Source organism: Anser brachyrhynchus (assembly GCF_964034855.1).
Source record: "Anser brachyrhynchus genome assembly, chromosome: 17".
Lineage (NCBI taxonomy): Eukaryota > Metazoa > Chordata > Aves > Anseriformes > Anatidae > Anser > Anser brachyrhynchus.
Window position 1 is genome coordinate 10,658,049 of NC_137710.1, and position 23,291 is coordinate 10,681,339.

A 23,291-nucleotide genomic window follows, 5' to 3' on the forward strand; every position below is an offset into this window, starting at 1 on the left:
CACAGATTGCTGCTGAAAGGCCCTGCCTGTATCTTCTAGCTGGAAATGGTACCACAGCAGTTGCTGAGATGAAAGCAGAGCAATAAACCTAGATACCCTTTCTTGTTATGCTGCTGAAGACACCCCTTCCTCCCCACTCCCTACCCCTTCTTTTTTCCCCCCCCCCAAAAAAAAATAAAAAGAAAAATATCAAAAAATAAAAAGAAAAATGCTGGTAACAATTTAGAAGGACACAATCCACAGAACTTCTGCCCTTTCCTTCAGTCTTGACTTGTACCTTCCTTAGCACTCTCACCATCTGTCTTGATGAAAGCAATTCTTACTCAGCGATATAGCTGCGGTGTAGCTGCTGCAACTCCACTGTTTCGCAGTACGCTTGCAGCAATTCTGCAGCTGTAGAAGTAATCCCTGGGGACAATAAACACATGGGGCACCAAAGGTTAAGGGCAGCAGAACAACTGCCTTAGAGCAGATAAAGGTTGTTTTTACTGTTTAACACCTTTTCAGCTATTTACTCTCTCTTCATACATTCTTCTTTACCACAGCCCTACTCCTGTCAGTCACCTGAGACTCTCAAACTCGGTTGCTACCTGTGTAAGACAAACTGTAATCATTTTAGCAAAAAGTGGAGCTAGAAGCAAGCCCCCCAAGTCCATTAGCTCCCTTCACCAGTTCACTGCTTCTATTCCTATGCTGCACAGCTTCCCCAAGGCTGCTGCTACAGATGCAATCTTACTCCCTCCTCCCTCTCAGCCGCACTGCAGGGCTGCCCCAAAGGTAATAATGCATTGCATCAGCAGCAGATGATGGCCAGGGGATGGATGGAAAGGAAAGACCAAAAAGCAAAACGTTTAGACAGGGACATAGAGAGAGTCAGAAATAAAGTGCACTTAGTTTTTGAAAATAGCTGAGGGTATAGCTCAATTATATGGCTGAGATAGTCTAACGAGTGAGTATGCATGTGTAGCAGCAAATCATATACAGAAAGAATTCTTACCCACGCATCAGCTAGCAATTAGGGGATCTAATTAGGCTAAGGATAGAGGAGTCATCACCAAAGAGGAAACTAATCACATGTGAAACTGACCCATGGATGTAGGTAGCATGTACAGACAGGACACCAGTAGAGACTGGAACGGGAGAGTACTGAGAAGGGAGAAAAACACCACAAACGACTCTCAAAGAGGCAAATTGGAGTCTGAGATGACTGCAGCCAGTTCTAAGGCAAATACATTTCTGTTTCCAACTGCAGGGCAGAAGTAAACTTCACCTTATGGGCTTGCAAAAATGAACAATTCAGCAGTCAAGGAAAAAGCTACTGAAAACACAGCAGAAGATCAGGAGATGGATTAGAGTCAGTATCTGACAGGTCAGGTTGTACATCTGGGTAAGAATAACAACACTGAAAATAAAAACGATTTCCCAGTGCAAAAATCAAGTTTTCCCTCTCATTGCATTAGCAAGGCATAGAATCCTACCAACACCAGCTCAAAACAAGTGCTGAGTGCTCTCTAACAAACTGCACCATTCTGGAAGACTGTCACACCTGTAAGTCAAAGCACCCTGCTGCCCCTTACTATGATGAGTAAAGGGTGGTGCACATGCAGGAGGGCTCGCCATTGCAAAGTTAACTGAGAAGAGGCAAGAGCTGCACCCCGATGGTACATTCCCTGAAGCCTGGGTATTTCTTTTCCCTTTGAACAGTACCACCTTATTTCTTGACACTACTGTAAACAGACTCACTGCAAAGAAAGACTTAGGGAGCTGGCAATTCAGAGCATTAGGAACTTAGGATGTCGAAGTTTTCCTTAAGAGACAGAACAAGCAGAGGGCCTGAGAAAGCAGCTTTGGGGAAAAAACATGTACAAGGAGTACAAACAGACCACTAGACAGTGAAAACCTAGGCAAAGCTGCTGCAAGGAAGATATTGAAAATATCTAGGCTTCACTAGTGTATCAGAGTCAGAACGCAGTTGCATTCCTTTGCTGAGTAAGTACACCAGCTTCTCCCACTGATCTTACAAGAGAATGTTAAGACCTACCTGGAAGGCTTTAAAATTTAGGGGGAGTAGTGTTCTGGCAGGAACTTACCAGTTAGTAAGTCAATCTGAAACACAAATGACCTTTGCTGTAAATGCACCTTTCCAAGAAGCAAAAAAAAAACCCACCACCAACAAAAACACACACCCCCAAAAATACCAACGTGCAGATCTGCCTTTGGACAAATGTAAATAAGAAAAGCCGGTTAGTCTGGAAGTCAATCCTGTACCACAGGAAAATGAGAATTTGTTTAATTCCTGTCTCCTTCATTGTTGCCCGCTAGAGGCTGTGTTGATTTCTTACGCAAAGTTGGGGGGGAATAAACTATACTTCCCTGAAATATTCTCTTGCCACAAATTTAATTTCTGTATTGCAAAGTATCATTCACTTAAGCAAAAAGTGTTGCTTGCACTGTAATAAGTGAATAAAAGCCAAAACCCTAGATTCTACTGCACTAGGTGTCATCGAAATGTTTGGAGAGAAAGACAAACAGGTAGGAGCTTCAGAGGAAGGAGTCTAATAATAAACACAAACTACTTTATAGCTTCAGTCCATTTACATTCATTAGTAATTAAAAAATAGCTGTTTGTTGGGTTACATAAAAGAAGCTGTGGTCATCAGTATGGTTCTTTATCATTTAAGCAACTGTGGAACAAGCCAGTAAAACACATCAATAATGGAAAGACAAGACGGTTATGTTAAATCCAACTAGCTTTTCCCTTTAGGCCCTATCCACTGCAGTGTTCTAGCAGGGCTGGTGAAAACTACAAAGGTTCAACCATACTTATCTAACCACCACAGACAGAGATGAGCCAGGATAAAGCTTATTTAGCATCCATGTTGCCACCTCAGTTCACAAATGAGATGTATGTAAGTGTAGACTCAGAGATTAGGTTCTAGATTTGAGAACAAAAGCTCAGGGTCCACATCCGAGACTTATCACCTTAGATGATCTTGGACACTTTAATTGGAACTATCAGTGCCTAGGTTTACCTAGCTGAATGGGGCTATTAACAATTTAACTTCTCCATGTTCCTGAAACACCTGCAGATCCAACAAGCAGATGAGCTCCTATCATTATGAGACCACTATTAAAGATCTGGAAATTAAAATACAAATTTAATAGCACATATCCTTCTTCTTTGTTACAGATAATCTTAGACCGAGTTTTTTTTCCTTCTCACTCTTTGGGCAGATACTGGATGCTTAAATGCATTTTTAAGCCAGCCTCCAAAATAGTAATTTGCAATGCTAGAATGACAAGTTATTTATTTCAAAAGCTGGGCAAAAAAAAATGAACCTAATCACAAGTTTCATACAGACTTGAATATAATTAAAGCTTAATTTCAATATATTTGAAACAAAAGATTAAAAAGTAAAAGGGGGGGGCTTCAAATGTCTTAAACAGTGTTCATTTCTACAGGCCTCCTTCTCTGAAAAACGTTCACCCACCCAATTTTTGCCTTATCAGGAACCTGCTACATTCCTAAGGGCTGTGCTCAAGGTTGTAATGTTCTTTTCCAGGCATTTCGCTGACTATTTCACTGCCAAATACGGCACTTTGCGGGATGCACTTGTTTGCAAGAATTGAAAACCTGAGACATTAAAACAGGGCCGCACAGTATGCTGATGGGAAGAAGTAGACTCCTGTTTACTTCAGTCTAAGGGAAAAAGCATGTCACTTTGTGTATTTGTAAAACCAAGAATTGGTAACTGACATTTCCCTTCACACAATGCTTTGATCCAAAAGCAAAACAAAGTAAAGGGATACATCCTGAAGCATATCTGCCCCTGGGGTAAGCCACAAGACAACTGCATACTGGTAAGGTGGAGAAGAGAAAGAACATGAGTTTGCCCTTGGAACAGGGAAATAACTTCTTGCAAGTCATTGCAGAGCAACTAGACTTTCTGAGTATTATCTGAGACACCAAGTTATAGACAGCACGATGGTAAACAGGAGAAGTGGCTGGCTACTCCTAGGATTCCCCTATAAATAGCAAGCCATCCACTCTGCCTACGGCACTGCCTGACATCTCCCAGGCACACTTGGTATGCATACAGAGATATGACAGAATTTGACAGCAGCAGGTTTCATTTGGAACCATCTTCAAGGACATACTAAACTATGCAGTTAAATCCACTTAAATACCAGCAGAAGTATCTGAATAAACCTGTTAAAAGGATTATTCTACATACTAGTTGATTTCTACAACAGTTGTATTTGTTGCAAAAGCCCTTTAAATGATTATGAGATAAGGAAATCACCTTGGGGCAGAGGCCTGATAGAGCACAGAGACAGGATTCACGGGCCTAGGAGAAGAAACCAGCTGTTTGAAAAGGGGTTTGGCAGAAGGGAATCAGATCCATCTACGCTGAGTTGTTCAAACTGGCTCAGATATTAATCCTATTTCAGGAATATAAGGAGTGCTCTGGGCACAGTGAGTCAGCAGGGTGGGGCATTCTTTTCCACATTTGTGGGCCAAGCAGGAACAGAAAGAGAGAAGAAAAAGCAAGCTGCAAGCCAGAAACCTAGCACCTGGCTGCTCCAGAGGCAGGATTTCAGCAAGCTAAAGCAGAAGAGCTCACAAACCTGTGGAGAACCTGGTAACCTTTACTCACAGGTAAACACACATCTGTGAATCAAGTAAACATCCTCAATTTCATTGAGAAAACGTAATGATGTTTCAATGCTATAAGCTACCTGTATTTTTCCAGAGGACCCCAGCTCCCTACTTGTTCTAGACTGAGCTTTTTAAGCAAATCATGCTATTTGATACAAGTCTTATTTGCCTTGTTAGGCCAGGAGAATGAAATTTTATATTTCAGAACAAATCAGTGCAAGAGGGCTAGCAATAACCTATAAAACTCCCCTTCCCCAAAACATTCATCAAGGGAAAATATTTACATAATACATAGTTGTAAGAGACTACTGTATACATCTTGTTACAGCAATTACATCATAAAAACAGTATGAAATCTGAGCCCATGACCACTCATGCACCATGTGAAACCACAGGCAGGTTACCCAGGTGATCCAGTCCCCTCTAAAAGCTGTGCTAATCTGACAAACAGTCCTTTTTCCTGATGAGTTAGCACCTGAACAATCTGCTAGCAGAAGCCAGTGGTTTTAGTTCTAGTAAAAAGGAACTATTGTATTTTCTTTTCTATTTTCTTCTGGCCATAAACAGTCAATGTATTTGGTGAAGTAATAATTAAAAATATGTAGTACTTACAAAGGCAACTGAAGGGGAAGTCATTCACATGGACTAGGATGTCATCAGGTCTGTTTTGCAAACAACAGTAACTGTAAATGTCTTTCCTCTCATTTTCGGTTCTAGTACTCTACTTAGTGTCCATTTTGTAGAAGAAATGTATTTCAAACAGCAGCAAACCCTTAGGCAGTCGATCCCCTCCCCCCCCCCAGCTGCAGAAACAAAGCATCTGACTAGGGAAAGAGGTACTCTGCTCAAAGGATACTCCAAATCTCTTCCTGAAATCCCAAAGCAGCTGCCTAATCAGAAGTGAAACTGCTGAAGTTAAACATGACTTCTCAGCAGTAATGTTTCCATTGTTATTTGAATTACCAGCCCAGAGTCCCAACAGACGGGGGTTTAAACATACATTGTCTATCACAGCCTTACACTCTCTCCCCTCCATCACCAACCAATCGGCGGCTGCTGCAACACAAACATCTGGGGGGGATGGATGGGATCCATGGCTAGAGGGGTTTTGTGGTATGGTTTGGGGAGGGGGAGCGATTTTTGTTTGGTTTGGGAAAAAGAGAAACAAAAAGCAGACGAATTCCCTGATTCAGTTCTCAGCACAAACCTACAAATGAACAGTTGTTGGCACAACTGACAGGGCAGCACGCCACAGCATGAAGCATTATCACCAAAGACGATTTAAATCAAGACAGCCTCAAGGGGCACAATATGAAAAATACTGCAAGATGTATACAAATATATGTTGTCAGGCAAAGCAGCCCCTGCTTCAAATCTTAAAAAAAGAAGAAAAAAATAGAGAGTAGAAAAAAAGAGATCAAAACATAAGCAGACCCAAACAGCCATAGGTAGGCAAATGTAGCCCAGATTTTGAACTTAATTACTTAGTGGGGAAAACCTGTATGAGTTAACAGGAGCACACAATTAAGAAGAAAGAAATGAGAAAAAAAAGCACTGGAAGAAAGCATATGAATTGTAGAAATCAGTGGAAGGACAAATCTCCAGCAGAAGTGCGTTCAGTGTGTTTTCTTTTTACAGTATTTTCCTTTAAAAGTTATATATGAATATAAACGAATTTCTAAACAGGTACATACAGAGGACATTAATGCATTTCCTAGTTAAAAGACGTGTGGTCCAAGTTGGATTCCAGGACACTAGGGCTCACCCAAATCCAGCTAGAAGCCTGAGCTTCAGCATCTCAAAGACTAATTGAGCTGCATACATCCTTGGAAATTTTCTTTCAAGTGTTTGAAAAATATTTGCAAATATGACGGCTTCCCTACCAATGACAAGAAAAAAAATTAAAAAAGAAAACAAAACAAGCTTGTTTAATAGTATTTGGTAGTTGGTTGCAATGTGCAAATGCCCATTAATGGGAAAAACAGTTTTTAGCATCGGAATGTTTCCTTAACCTGCTGTTGACATAAGGAAAAAAAAAAAAAGAAAAAAAACCACTTGCTGCTGCAAAGTTTAGGTGGCACCTTTATAAGGGTGCTCATGTTCTTGCATCACTTCATATTTGCACATACACTGAAACTACTCTGAAACATCTGCATACAGTATAAAAGACTTAGGTTCAAAAATTCTTCCTTTTTAGATCTTTCCTGCGTACATGTAGATGCAGAACACATTTACATAAAAAAATAATCACGTCTCCTTCCTTGCTTTAAGAGGAGATGCTGAGATTTCACACAATTACTGAAATGGAGGACAGGCACTAACTATGGGAAGGTGCATAACTCTGCACCTGCAGTACAAATTTTGTTACGTTTAAATATTCAATGTAAAACAAAGCAGTCCTTAGATCATATTAGTACATATTTTAGTTTGACCAGACGTTGAGTCCACAACAAATTATGTATAGGTCAGTGCTCAAGCCTGAATAAATTTGGGGTAGTCAAGGTCGGGGCTAGGGCATGTTTGCTGAACACAAACATGACAGGTCAGTCACATTCAAACAGCTCCCATCGCACCCTGGTGTAAGAGGACTTCAGTTTGTTACAGACAATTGTCCAGCTGAGCGGATGGCACCTTGTTCTGTTGTCTTGGGTACTTTAAATATGTAACAGACATTTATTTCTCTATGCATACTAAAAAACCCTACCTAACCAAAATGCATTTTGACAGAGACCTATCTCAGAGGACTGGACAAACTGAAAAAAGCATATCTGATATTTTGATGCAAACAAGATTTTACCACTTTCTCTTCTCTTTTTGCTTCTTAAGACAGCAGAGTTAAAGCGGTAGTAAAAAAATTAATAAAGTAAAAATGCTTTCTAAACCACATTAGTGTTTCCATAGCACCCATCCAGGAGGCGCAGCAGATGCACATGTATAGCTGACACTATTCTCTAAAAGGTAAGAAAAACTTTAAATCAGAATTATGTTTTCGAATTGCCTGCCTAGTGCAGCTCTCAACCACATCTGCAGTACTGCTGCTGAAACTGGACAGCATAGGCCGCATGCATATAAAAGTGCTAAAACATTTATAACCTAGGCCTGTGAAAAGCCTATCAGCTCTTTTGAAGTCAAAGATCAAGATCACACCTGAAAATCACAGTATCTTGGGAAATTCTGGTTCAGGTAGCTAGGAAGAAATATACAACTCATGCTGTTTTGTCACAGCAAAACAGTCACTAGAAATCCCCTGACATCAGCAAGTCCTGGATCAAGCCCTTCATGAAATACTGTTATATCACATACTGTTACAGCACAGCCAGTTCTTTATTTACTTTAGGGAGTGCTGGATTTTCTCCTCCACTGGGGTCAGCATTATTTCACCTGTTCACCTCCCAGGTGAAGCTTTTCAGTATAGAGCAGAATTTCTCAGTCCTGTTAGACACTGAACACGAACAGGAATATAACAATGAAACCAATGCCAAATAGAAGACATCGTCAGGGAGATCTCAAGCTACTAGTGGGCGGTACTTACAGAAACACTGTGATACAGCCACTGCAATATTAAGACATTTCAGTAAGAGGACAATAAAACTTTTTAGTTCGTCTCTCTCTACTACTAAAACTCAGTTGAGATGAGATAGCCTGAGATTTACCCCTCACTCTGAGCTGCAAGTGCCAACAGGTCCTTCTGTCTCACACATCTTCCTGGGATAGGTATCCCCCAACTTTGATGCCGTCTCCTCCCCAGCCTTACAGATGCTACTGCTCTGTTCCGGGGTGCTCCTCTGCGCTGCATCACTCCCTACACACATCTCCCTATAAAAAAGACAAGGGCTACTACTGGAGAAGAAAATCATCTTCTGTAATACTGGAGCAGAAGAAGATCAGCATCAATGTGAAGTTTCTGGTATATTTACACAGTAACCAGTGCCCAAGCCCCCACTCCTGTAGCTCAAATCTTTTGTCTACTTTAACCATCAATTCACACCAATTCAAGCAAGTAATTAGCTTAACTGGCAAAGACAAGCACACGTATCCAAACAGCAAGATTTCCCTGAAGTCAATGACAGAACATTGCCAGATTGAGGCACTATTCTGGGGTTGGGTGCCTTTTGTTTGTTTGTTTGTTTTAAACAAGTGATGACAGTGATTTCATCCCTATCAGACTGAGAGATCCAGTGAGCATTTCAGGAGAATGCCAAGCAAGAAGTGTATTAGACACGAAGGGGGAGCAAGGGAACTCCCACAGTCAAACATTCAACCTAGAAGGGCTGAAAGAAAGGAGATAGCCTGCAGTAGAGCTGTCGGACAAGGTGGGTGGGGGTGAGCACACACAGAAGTCTACCAACAACGATCAACTCGCTTTCTCAGCATATTATTTTCTGAAACTTTCAATGATAATATCAGTGCTGACCACTATAAAAAAAAAAAATTAAAAATTCAGCAACAAGAGCTAGGCTAGCAGGAAACAAAAATGAAGGCTGCTCTAAACTGAGAGAGCTGCATGCTAACAGTCACAGGAACATGCTTTTCTGTGTCTTGGCTCCTACTAAGCACCATAATCTAATCTCTTCTGGGAAGCCCTGAGCCCAGCGAGGCTGACAGGCCATTACTATCATCCTGGGCAAGATCACGCAGTGCTGTGTAATTGTAGACTGCAACAGATACAGTTCTCTGCTTGCACGTTACACCTCCCTAGTGACAATAGACCAATCACGTTTACTTTTTAGCAGCTCAGACATGTTTGAAGCCTGATGCTCCAGGGAATTAGGTATTTTTCTTTAGAACAGATTATTCCAGGAGGCTGCTGGCCCTTTTCAGAAGAACACACAGATGAGGCAAGTCGGTAACTGATGGTTGTTTTTTCCTTTTTATTTTTTAAAAATAAAACACCTATCCTAACAACTAGAGCCTTCTACAGTCTCACATGTATTGCGCGTTGAAAATGGACGCTCCTTACCCAGCTTTGCAGCCAATGCAGTATGGGATTTCTGATAACATAATAGCTGGTATATATCCCATCAGAGAAGTAGCTGCATTTCAGTGTTGAGAGCAGATTATTCTGAAGTCCTTAAGAAAAAGTAAACAGACAAAGTGAGCCAAGGCTGCAAGTGCACTTCTCCACACATCATGGAGAGGTCACAAACACGGAAGAGCAGCCAAGTCTGTAAATGTGAATTGCTCACTATTAAGTAACTACTGCAAAAGCTGCTTTCTTAGATTGCAGATAATGCTGTTTGATCCACAGCAGTCTGCAGCAGTTGTTACTATTCTGTTGTCACAGGCCAATCTGCAAATAATCTGGGGTCTTTGGAGACATCACTGAGAAACCAAACATCTGCAGAAGCTCCAAAAGAGTCGATTTGTTTTTGTGTGTGTTTTTTTTTGTTTGTTTGTTTTGTGTGTGTGTGCGTTTTGTTGTTGTTATACTTAAAATGAGGAAGGTAGTGGGGAATTTATTCTCCCTATAAAACAAGCCCTCCCTCCACAAAACAACAACAAAAAAAAAGAAGCAACAAAGATTGGTGAAATGGCTGCAGACAACAACAAAAGAACAGATAATAACAACTAGCCAAAGGGCCTGCAATACCAACAGAGACAATTCAGTAATATAAACCAACAGACTGAACTTTACCGATTCACTCTTCCTACAGGGCAATCATTGTGGATTCTCACACACATACTCCTCACGCATTCACGTAGCCATGAGCAACTAATTCAGCTCCAGCTGCCACATTTGGGCAGACCTTTTCTGAAACAGAGATTCCAATTACATTTGCAATAATCTTATTACTACATTAGCCATAACCTGGTTAAGAATGGGTCTGAGAGATACCATTTTGGCAGCTGGGAAGAAGACAAAAGAGACATGCTTTTGTTATTTCAGTAACTAGGAAGATTTGCAAACCACAAACAGATTTTGTGACAGAAATTCACCATGCTAGTCCTGTGCAGGCCAGTTTTACTGTTTAAAATACATACAGTACAACTCAGAACAAGTTTAAAGAAATTATGAACTTGTAAATCTCTTCCTCAGCAGTCTCTTCCTCAGACCCACATTTGAGGATTTACTTACGATTTATGGTTACCTTCACATCACATATAATTTAAAGATATGATCGGGAAAGCAATTGACTTCATTATCAGTGAGCTGACTAAAACCTGCTTTGTAACTTAAGACACTTAAATGGTTATTTTGGAAGTACTTGATTCACATGCAGTTCACCCAAGCTAATTAATCCCTGCCAGCAGTTCTGTTGTCACTTGCAGTCTATCCCTCTATCTGCACAGCAAAGTTTGCAATTCAACTTGTACCAGAACACCATTTCTTTTCCTACATGTGCAAGCAAGAGATTACTGAAGTCAATGATATTTCACCAGGGACAGAGCAGAATCAGGCCCTTATTGTTCTCTTCATGCTTATCTGACTGGGCAGAACAAATCAAAGAGGGGACAGTCAAACAACCTGCTAGCCTTGGTTTCTCTGGGGAAAAGCAAGCTCCAGATAGACTGTGCCTCCAATCAACAGCCTGATTTTCATGAACAGCAATATGCTTCCCTACGGTAATTGAAATGGAGCAATTCTCCGTAAACAGCTTGCCAAGCCTCACCTCATTAACCTTTATGAACTGACCTCCAAAATTCCTTGAAGCTGAAATACAGGTCTCCCTTGCCTCTGCACTATGTTTATCCTTAACAGGTTGGGGAAACAGGGAGGGCACTAGAGAGAGAACTGCAAAACACGCTATAACTGGATGGTAGATACCCACTTCCAGGCTGTTACTGGCTCCCAAACCCTCACAGGCTTCTTCTCTGTCTCCTGTGCTGGGCCATATTTCAGACAGCCTGCAAAGCCAGACGTGGATTATTAACCACCCTCCACTCCCCACAACACTTCTTTTAAGAGCCGTGAGTTAGAGCACGCTGCCCACTGTTCACGTAACTATTTCCTAACCCACACTTGAAGGTTTAGCAAATTTGGGAATTAAACCTTATTTCTTCCCCCTTCCAAGTCTGTCACTTGGGATGTCTATTCCCCATTCCAATCACTTTATTACCTTCGTTCACATCTCAGTGACATTTTCTAGTGACAATGAGGCTAGCTGCGTTTGTAGTGACAAAGGGGCAGCTGCGTTTCTGCAAGCAGTGAAAAAAAAGCCAAGAGTCCAACAAGGCAACAAGTCCAGAAGTGACTGGATACAATAATCAGCACTTTATTCAAATATCCAAACTAGAAGCATCACACAATGAATGGAAGCACTTATGGAAGATGCAATTAATTGCATAGATCAGTAGCCACACCAACCCCCTAGATTTCTTTGCTTCAACATTAACTTCAGGGAACATGACTGTAAGAATCAAAAGGAAAAACCTTTCTGGTTTGCTCCTCTGAAAGTCTGTATGTGGAGATCATGCCAGCTGCAAGAATTATCTGCACTTATGCCAACCAGCAAAAGTCTTCAAGGTTAAAACCATACACCTGTGCTATTGCTTTGCTAAAGACGGCAAAACAGAGGATACCAAAGTATCTCATTCCCCCATGCATTTCACTGCTTTAAAAGTCCATCCCCATCCCGCAAGTAAATGGCTTCATAAGCCATGGTCAGCGTTCACATCAAATATTATGACAAACCCACCTTCTTGCCATGTTTGACTATTCCTCTACACAGCAATTAGTTTTGTTGCACAAGCACAATCCCTACATTAGTTCCAAACCCTGATCTATTCTGCCATCCTCATATCCATCCTCATCTCCATCCTCTTGCTGACCTTTGGTGCTCCCTCTTTTTCTTATTTTTCCTTCAGCCACCCGGAAGAAAGCCTCCATCTGCACAGGTAGTGCACTGCAGCAGGCAGTCTATGGATGCTCCCACCTCTCCCTGCCAATTCTTGGGGCAGGATCAAAACATTGTGCCAAACAAACATCTGTGTTTTTCATCTGAATGCATTGGGACTGATGCTGACACCAGTGAAGCACAATGGATGCACAATACATGCACATCTGTCAGTTTGACTGTTTTGGCCATAAACTGATGCTTTTTCAGTACTTTGAACAGAGTCAACAATATGGACCAGAAGATAGCTCACTCAGCCACAGACTTAATATTCTGGCCCCACTTCCCTACACATTTCCTGCTCAGATCAAAGGCATTATCACCTTGTTCTGTGGCATTCACTGCAATACTTTAGGCCTCTAGTTCTGTGAAATCACCAGGTTGAAAATACTTAGCTCCAATTGTTTAGGCATACAGAAAAGCATTCGAGTCTGTGGTCATCACATCACAATGCAGATATCCATATGGCTCTGTTGCAACTTGGTCCTAGCTTTAAGTTCCTGTTACACTCCCAAACTTGAAGCATGCACTGGTATTATATTTAACCAGCAGGTTAAAATACCATCTGCAGGTCACCGACTGCCTGAGAGGCCCTCATGCAGCTATGGCAGCTGCACAGAGCAGACTCATCTCTACTGCCCCACAGACCACTTTAAAACTGTTGGTAATTAAGCAGCAATGACAAGATTCTTTATACCCAATGCATTACTCCCAGATCTATCTTTGCCAGAATTCGTAACTCTTGGTCTACTTACTCCATGGGAAAAACAGTCCCAAACAGAAAAAGAGCTTTATACAGGCAGATCAAGTCACATCAGCACTTTTTAGAGTTTCCCAGTGTCAACCACTATCTGGGTTGGCTTGCCCTCTCATTTCAAAGCAGGTGCTTTGCAACTGCAGAAGAACCTGAAGGTTGGGGTGGGAGGAATTCCACGATCTAGGGTGAACCTAAGAAAAGCAGAAATAAAATCCGTCTACATGTCATTATTTATGGAGGGCCTGAGGTAAGGGTCAGCAACTGTTTGTGGAAGAAGGAACAAACCAAACCAAAATGGACTAAAGAATACACTACAGCAGAAGCTTCACAGACTCCCTTAAACTCAGCTGGAGGGAAAAATAAATCTAGCAGAAAAAGAGAGAGGGAGAGTTCTTCATTCCCCTGGACTATGAAGAGAGGAGTGGTAGCACAAGCAGCTAGATAACCTAAAAAGCTATTAAATCTCTGGAAAGCACTGACGGCTGGAAGCATTTAAACAGCATCTTGTCTTCAGTGCTCCTAGGAAATCCATTGACCATCAGAGCAAAGGAATCAAACGTGTTTAAAAAATAATAGCAAAATGAACTAATCAGCTGTCAGAGAAAGTTTAAACTTCTTTCCTGACCTCAATGCAAGTCACAGACTGACAGCAGGACCTGCAGCCAGTAGCCCTTAAACCAAACAAGTGACTGCACATTATGAAAGTTCCTAATTTCAGATCCTCAGAAGGAAGAATTGCTACGTGGGGGACTAGAGTCTGCCTCTTGCTCAAATACAACTGATTCTAAACAGCAGCAACAGCACTGGCATTGCCCCCCATGAGTCGCCTTTATACTGCTGAAAGATTGCAAAGCATTTTTCAAACTGCATCTTGTAAAATCCACAGAAGACAATAGTGGGCAGAAAAAGTGCATAATTGAGAAACTTGTCCACGATCCTAGAACATGCAAGTAACTCAGGAACAGAACCCTCGCAGAAACTGACACAGAGCAGTGTCCTTTCATGACCATATACTGTATGCTTCCTTGGGGCTTTACCATTAAATAAGGATGATCTCAAAAGTAGGAAATTCAGATGCATGTCTATCTAGTCAGGCATTTAAGACACATAAAACTGAAAAATCTACAGTTCTAAGCAAGTATGCACTTTAAAATGGCATTCTGCCCAGCTAAGATAACAGGAGTTTCTAGTCTTATAGTTCACATGCATATATAAATTCCCGTGCTCTTTCCTCTGTACACATCAAACTCACTAAAAGCACCAAGAACACTGCATGCCCTTCAGAAAGGGACACTCCGCACTCCCACACTTAGAGGCTACAATAGGATAAAAGTTACTCCCAATGAAATTAAATTACACATATCCCCAAACTGACTTTATATTGAGCACTATGGCTGTCGGCAGCTTTCTACAGCCTGACAGTCTCGGGAGAGCACCATCCTGTCCTCTCAAGAGGACGGAAGTCACTTCTGGGGTATCTACAGTACTTACCTGTAAAGCTGCTTATCTATGTGGACTGCACAAAGAATTTGCATGTTGTTATGCAGATAGATAAAATTTGCTCATACACAGACCTGAGAGAGGCAAGCACCAGTTTTATGAAGCAAGCTCTAATGTCAAGCAGCAACTCGAGTGTGCTCCTCAATGAACAGACTTTTACTAGCAACCAAGGCCTCTTCACTGCCTAAGGGCACTACACAACTCTCAACTCGATTATGTGCAGAAAAGCACAAGGGGGTCTCCAGTGGGTCTAAAACTACTGTTTAACAGTAGACAGAATTAAATAAATATATGTAGAGAGAGGGGAGATTATATATATATATATATATTTTCATATATTGCTCTTCCTCCAAAATCACAGTAAAATATTCAAGTTTAACGCAGAATTAAGCATTCCCACTGTAGGAAATTAATGTAACGTAATTCATCCTAACATAAATATCTTTGCCCAGACTCTATTTTAAGTATATTTAATAGAAAGTACAGTTATTACCAAAGCTCACCCCTCAAGCTCTCATTCTGCTCCTTGGAAAAAACTGAAAGCCTACTACCTTGGTCTCATTTAAGGTTTTTGATAACCCATCTCTAAGAACCCGGATACAAATATTGACTTAGATTTCTTTCACTCCAGTTAGGTTACTTTCTTCTAGTCCTTTTTGTAATGCAAAGGCAAAATGTCATCACTTGACTGTGAACTCAACCAAGTATTTAGATAAAACAGCACGTGTCTGCAAGCCAAGCTCAAGATGCACTGGCAGGGCAGATCAAAACAAAGTTTGCTTTGCACCTGCCACGCCACATTCAGCGTTATTATAGGCAGCATCCTGAAGATCAAGGCCAGCAGCATACACAAATCTGAATGCACAAAGAAGCCAAACACTGTTGAACAAATCCCACTTGATGCTAATTAATATTAAGGCTGGCTAGAACCTGATGGGATTTAAACTTGCACTCTCTGTCCACGCACAACTTCAGGGAAGACTGAGAGAAGCAGTGACTGAACCACAGGTGCGGAAAGGCTGGCAGATATCTGTGAACTGCCTTTGTATCATATGGTGATGCAGAACAGGCCGCATCAGCACATGATAGTTGGGGACGGTAGCCAAGCAGCTAATCACACAGCGATTGCTGGTGACTTTTGTTTTATAAAAAGGAGGTTCTATCAATTAGATTCAATCAAACTTCTTTCAAATCAGGAAAAAAATGAAAAATAAAACAATGCTCAGTAAGAATTAATCCAAAATACAGTCCTCCTCAAGTCACAAGCCTTCTTGGTTAAGTAAAAAGTTGCCACCAGCTAACATGCAAGACAATACTGATTAGCCATCTGGTGAAGGCTCCTGCTAAGCATGTTACCCCCTATGCTGCAGAAAGCAGAAGGGGCATCAGTTACATTCTGTCCTTGCCTGCAATTGCGTGGCCAACCTCAGGAACATGCACTAGGCTTTCCAGCACAAGCAGAAATTTTAGCAACTGTGAGTTTTCAGCAACCCCTTTTACTACCATTGCATTCCACAAAGCATAAGCTGAACTATTTAAAACATGATCTACTGCCTTTCTGAAAGCTGAATTTGTCCTCGAGCTTCATCGACCTTTGTTGGTTTTGCCCCTTTGTTTTCTTCTGCAAAAACTGCAACTGCCAGGAGGCTTCCCAGTCATCTAAAGAGCATCAGTAAACAAGAGCAGAGACAGATGGCTGCAGCTCAGTTTAAAACAGCACTCAATCCAGCCTCTCCCCTGCATTGCGAGTGCTTCCCACAAGATACAAACATATGCATAAGCTCAAACTAGAACGCAGTAGTCCCAGATAGAAAGCAGGTATGTATATGCCATCTGATAAAGAAGTCGCTGTGAGGACAGGATGCTGAGGTTCCACGTACAGTGAACATCCATTACTACTGTACAGCTTCCCACTAATAAAACAATAGGTTGCAAGGATGGCAGGGGGTGGGAGGAAGGAGTTCTCCCTCTGTTGTTACTCCCAGAAGCGCTGCTGGCAAAATAAACAAACAAACAAACAAACCAGCATGGAAAGCAAAAACAGCAATCTCCTTTCAGCAAAGTTGCTTTATGCCAAACTCACACAACCTGGTGTAGTGGATGGTATTCCTGCCCATGGCGGGGGGGTAAAATTAGATGATCTTTAAGGTCCCTTCCAGCCCAAACCATTCCGTGATTCTATGAACTTGGGAAAGTAACATCTCATAGACCTCTCATTCACCTACTACTTCAGGAATTCAATCCTTTTAACAAATATTATGTTAACCCCCTTATTAAAATGACAGATTCAAAGAAAAAGGAAAAAAATAACAGAATAACTCACAGATTTAGAATGAAAGTCTATCAAAACACCCATACTGCTTTTTCATTCCTGGATTTAATCACTTTTCATTTACTGCACAGAAGGCTAGTGCTGGTGTTGATACAAGAAATCGTCTACAGTATGTACCTTGCCTTGCTAGATAGATTCAGATGTCCACATATATTCACTAAGTCTACCTGAATAAACATAGTTCACCTCTTCCACCAGCTGTAAATCCACTGCAGTTCCACACAGACATCTGCGTGCCTGAATAACTCACACAAGACTGAGTTCAAACACGGCCCATTCTTCCCCAAACAAAAATTTTGATTCTGCTAAAATTAAATTAAGAGCTCTCCCTTGGGGCTTCCTGATATTCAAAGTTATTCTCTCACTTAGCGATAGCAGAAAGCTTCAACAGGGTTGCACAATCATCGCCTCCAATCAGTATAATTGAAGGATGACACAAAACAGAATGAGAAACTAGCAATCCAATTAATACTGGCAGGAAAAAAACAAGACTGTGGGAAGAGCATCATTTCTGGTAAAACTCCAGCAAAACCTTCAGGTTGGAGCATGTTGCCATACTATCACCTCTGAGGGAGGGTTTAACTACTCAATGCAAGAATAAGAGGGAAGGAATGATTGCTTTACAACCCCTGAGAAGTTCTGGCCCCTATTTACGTCAGTGTTGACACTGAAACTTTGAGAACTGATTAACATAGGACTCGGTTGATCCTCTCAAGAGAAGCCTGAACCGACCCTTTTGGGAATCCAATCTGTGTTTCTAAAATGCAGTCTGTGGTGTACTTCTGCAGGACCTTCCTAGAACAGGACAACTACAAGGTAAACAGACTTTTCACATTAAACACTTGCCCACTTTGGGTTATTCACCCAGGGTAACCTAGAAAATCTCTCCCATTCATTTCCATGATGCCAATTCCTGCTCTGTACATTTAAAAAAAAAAATCTGGTACACACCTGCATCCCCATGGAAGCAGCTGTCCTGGTGACATCTCCCAGAAGGCAAATCTCCGTCACTTGGCCAGATCTGTCCTGTTTTTCGTACGCCCACAATAGTAGCCTCAGACACAACGACCTGCTGCTGCCGGTGCCGTTTTTGAGACTGGGGGGTCGGTGGACTGCTGCTGTCAAAGGACTGCTGAGAGTTCTGGGACGGAGAACGACTTTTATCCCGATACATGCGGTAAGTGGTGGGGCTGGGGGAGACATGGCTGGACTGCCCTGAAGAGAAGTCTTCCTCGCTGGAGGTAAGGTTCTCATTAGAGCTACAATCAGGAGTATATCCTCCTCCAATATCTTCAAAACTCCTCGGGGAATAAGATCTCCTGGGCCAAGTGAGGTGTTTTTCCTGGTCGGTTGTACTCTGATTTCTCAGGATAGGTCCTTTCCCTTCTGCCTCCCCCATCATTCCACCAACATAGATACTTTGATAGGGCTGAAAGTCCATGGGCTGCCAAGGTGAGCGGTTGCTGCCATTGGCATTAATCAGATTATCTTTGAGAAACCTGGGGTTCAGTTCAGCATCTTCGTATTCTCCATCATAGCCAAAACTGCTCTCTGAGGACCTTCCCCTGTAAGCAGGCCTCTGGAATTCGTTGAAGCTGGGTACCACGGTAGAAGGAAGGGAGTGCAAGGACTTTTTGCGTTCCATTTGCATGGCTTGGCTACCAAGAGAGCTTATTTTATCAGAAACGTCTTTATCATTGACCTTCACTAGACCCTTCTCGTGATGATACTCCATGTTCACATAGAAGGGCTTTTCAACAACATCCTTGTTATCTCCAGAATGATGTGAATTCCCCTTTTTAATCCTCTCGAAGTTAGACCTTAGGGCTGCCACACTGGTGCTGTTCCCTCTGTCCTTAGAAATAGGTTCAAAAGATGCCTCCTTCTCAGCAGATCCCGCTAGCCTGCGAGTGGAAGCCGATCTGTGTTTTGAAGGAGATCCATCTGTATCGCAGCGAGTCTCCGTATCTTCTACAACTCTCTTCAGTTTCTCTTCGCCATAGTACTTACACCTGTCCTGCTCTCCCTCCCCGTGATGGGGACTGTCCAAAGGCGACAGGTCTGACCCGTCGCTCTGGGTAGACAGCTTCCGCAGAGAAGGTATCCTGGGTTTGAACTTTTCCTCCCCGTGGTGTGACTTGCTTTTTTCATATTCATCTTGGTCAGCAGACTGGTGATGATGCAGGTCCTGGATCTGCTGCTCTGCACCCCCTTCAGGCAACTGAGAAACACGTTTAAAACCCCATCTCTGTCTATCATAGCTTTTTTTCTCCTTTGCCAGAAGAGTCTGCAGGTAAATCATGCGGAACCTCTCCTTGTTGACCTCCATCTCCAGTCTCCGGATAGATGCTTTGCACATCTCCAGCTCCTGTTCTATATCTCCCACAGATTTCAGCTCCATTTTAGGAGGCTCAGAGTCTGCAAATTGTGCTTTCCAAGCCTCCACAAACCCCACAGGGTCCACCATTTTGCATACAGGAGTAAATAAGTGGAGAATAAGGGAGGGAAGCTGGAGAGAGATAGCCGAAGAGAATAAAGCAACCGGATCTCACATGTAGAAGCAGAAACAGCTCCGGCAGGGTCAACTCAACGCGTCTCTTTCACGGTCCATGCAGAGGAACTGGGAGGCAAACGGCAATCCTCGAAACAATCTCTGCTCCTCACCTCCTCCACCTCTCGCCGGCCCCAGCCCCCGTGCACTCACTACTCTCCCCCCGTCATGACCGCTCTTCTGCTAGCGAACAACAACGCTCCCACCCCGGCGATTTCAGAGCACTTCAAAGGGGAGGTGGACAAAGGAGCAGGCTCAGGGTGGGGGAGAGAAGGTAAATATCGCCCCCCACCCACCCACCTCCTGCCGCTGCCGTCCCGGCCCCGCTGCTCAGTGCAGCCGCTCTCGGCAGCCCTCCGCTCCGTCCTCCCCCGGCCAGCCCCCGTGTTGTGCTTTCTCTTTCTCTCTCCTCCTTTCCCCCTGCCCCTTTCCCTGTCTCCTCCTCCTCCCGGCTATTGTGCTGGCCTCCGGGCGCAGGGCGGCGAGCCCGGCCGCTACCCGGCGGTGCCGGAGCGCCCCGCGGCCCCGCGGCAGCCTCCCCGGCGCGGCTCTGCAAGCGGAGGCTGGCGGCGAGGCTCCGGAGGCTGCCCGCGGCTGCCCATCGCGGCCCGGCTCCGGCGGCGCCCCGAGCCGCGGCGCTGCGGAAGGGGAGGGAAGGAGGGAGGCAGGGAGGGAGGGAAGGAGGCAGGGAAGGATGGAAGAAGGGAGGCAGGGCAGGAGCCCGGCTGACACGGTGCTGGGGCCTCTTAAAGGGGCAGCCCGGGCCCCCGCTGCCTTCGGAGGCCCGGCCCGGCGAAGGCTGGCGCCGAGACAAAGGCAGCGGTGTGCGAAGCGGGGGCACGAGGGAGGAGGGCGGCGAGGTGTGAGCACGGAGGGGGCTGTTCTGGCCCTCCTGAGCTCCCAGCTGCACCCCTCAGGCCCCGCTGAGGGTTTTGGGGGTGTTTAAGGAGAGGTTGGACTTGGCGGTTTGGTGGGAGGCATGGGTAGTAGGGTGATGGTTGGACCAGATATCTCGGAGGTCTTCTCCAACCCTAATGATTCTACGATTCACCTCAAACCTAGGTGCTGGGTACTAGCAGGCTCGTCATTCATTTGGTCCTTGCTGTGTTATCAGTGCCCAGCTGGTGCTCCGAAAGCGCTCTGATATTGGGAATAAAGTCTGCTTTGTTCAGAGATTAGGTGTGCTTTTGTCCTGTATGTTAGCCTAGGCAGAACAAGCGGGAGCCCTGCTCTCCGGCTCTGGGCGAAGGGGGGCAAACAAGCTGAACAGGGGCTGGCTGCTGACTCTCACTCCACCTGAAATCGGGGTACACAGCTGTGTTTAGGCCCTGCACCCTTTCCACATACTAATTCAACTTCCGAAAAAGCAGCAATGGACACACCTGAAATTGCAGTTTTCCTGTCTGAATGATGGGAAAAGTGAGATATTGTACACCTCACATCCCTCAGAAGCCTGCTTCTTTCATGCCTAAGGTAGGACAAATCCCCAAAGTGAGGAATACCTTTTCTCATGCATTTTATGAGAAAAGATTGTGGAATATAGCCCCAGCAATAACTAATATAGTTCCTTAAGCATGAAAAGCACAAGTCCACAAGAGCAGTACTCTTACCTTCAAAATATGCAATGTTTCATAATCCACTAAACCATTTTCCTCTTCACGCTTTTTGATATGACATATCAAATATTTTCAGACATCACAAACGGCTAATCATGCATTCAGCTTTGCATAGTTCATCTCCCTTGCTGTTCGTTTCCTGGCTTTAACCTCTTTTCCTGCACTTGTTTCCTCAGCTTCTAACACACTGGCTGATCTATGTGGAAAACAGATTATAATCAAAATCATAATGAAATCTGTATACTTAGTAAATATCTATAAAAGCCTTCCAGGGAATTTCCATCTTTCACAGAAAGAAATTGGCTTTTCACCATTGATACTGTTTGCCGTCATGCCGGTTTGAACAATAACATTATGACACACAATATATTTCTAGTAATATGACATTTAAGATTTTACTAGCATGATTAAAATAATGACATATTACATGATAAGGATATGTTACGAATTTGTTTCCCCCATTTGTTCATAGTTTTTTTGTTGTTATTGGTTTGTTTTATTATTTCTAGGGTGTTTTCTCACACTCATTGGGCTCACTTTTTCAGAGACAGCAAGAATTCTGATGAGTCAGAGGGACTTCTGTATGCACACTTAACTTTTGGTGAACACTATTAAACAACTGCAGCCTCTGTATTCATTGAGGTAGTACAGCACCAGAAGTTCTGGTGGCCATTGACGGGGTCTCTGAATTTTTGCTTATACTTTCTACATTCGACTGAGTATAGTTTTATCAGGATACAAAATTTCATTAGGGCTCTGGAGGCAGACATGTATCTGGGATTGGTGACAGAGCATGCTGTGACAAGGGGGCTAAAGAGCCAGCCCATCCAGCTCACGCCCTCTGCTGGCACACAAGAGATTGCCAGTTCTTGCCAGTTGAAACAGAACAGGAACTGAACCGGCCATGGAGCTCCCTCCTGTGGGAAAGAAGAGCTAGTCCGCTTAGCCTTAAAAGCGGAGCTCCAGGTTATGAACTTTATCATGATTCCACACGGGAGAATCAGGAGTTTTGTAAGAAAACAAAACAAAACAAAAAAAAAATGGAAACACATAAGTAGAGTCTTTCTAAGGAGAAATAAAACATGATTTCTCATTCATATGTGGCTGAAATTAATAAATCGTATTTTTGTATTACAAGGCAGCACACTGTGGTAGAGTCTGGCTAGGCCAGTTATCTCCCATAGTCCTGTCCAGCCTAAATTATTCTGTGAGACCAGGAACACGGGAACCCCATTTCTTAAGATTCAGAGAATGGCAATTTGTTGCCTTGAGAACAACCTTATGGCCCAAAATAAAGGGCCATCAGCCATCTCCATTAACTAATGCAGATTCTGCTACAACTTTAACCTGCCAAACACTTCATTTTAACTCACATCCTATGAGGACGAGATACAGTGAGAAGTTTATTGCATTTGCACACTGGTAGGCTTTGTTATACTCCCCAGAACAACTTCTGACTATTGATGAAAACCTGAAAAGACACAGAATATGACATCTACTCATGAAGAATGAACTCTGGTTGTACCTCAGTGAGATGAGCCTGAGCTGAGAACCAACAGGAAAGGTCTGAATCACATGACCTATGAGAATATAAAGAATAACACCCTAAGTGTCAAATAGTCACTCAAATGGCAGAAACAAAATCACTAAAGATTAAAATGAAAGGGGGTTTTATAGTAAAAATGAAATTTGCCTGCCAGGTGACTATTTCTTGAATGGTTTTTGATCTGTTATCAGTTTTTCCTCAAAGAGATATACATGCTTATTTAAACAGAAGCTCATTAACCATTTAGCTTGTACTTATTAAGACAAGAAACAGCATAACACTAATACATCTTTGGGGAGATTATTACACCTGTTCTTTAACTTTGCTTCAGACTCTCTCTGAATTTCAAGTTATCCAACTTCTCACCTGCAAATTCCACAAGGAAGCCGGTGCTGAAACTGGTGCCATGATCGCTATGAAGTTTTCAACTGGTATAAAATTATGTTTTAGCCTGCTTGTGTTTAGAGTTAATGTCAGTTGTTCTGACATTGTTT

General features: G+C 43.0%; 1 protein-coding gene across 1 annotated transcript in view; it reads right to left on the reverse strand.

The window, feature by feature from the left end:
- BCR (BCR activator of RhoGEF and GTPase) overlaps nt 1-21,171 on the reverse strand; it is a 97,874-nt gene extending 76,703 nt beyond the window's left edge. Inside the window, exon 1 of the mRNA XM_080559988.1 lies at nt 18,036-21,171. Coding sequence (XP_080416114.1) covers nt 18,036-19,551 — 1,516 coding nt within the window. The 5' untranslated portion in view covers nt 19,552-21,171. The remainder of the gene's footprint in view (nt 1-18,035) is intronic.
- Between the last annotated feature and the right edge of the window lie 2,120 nt (nt 21,172-23,291).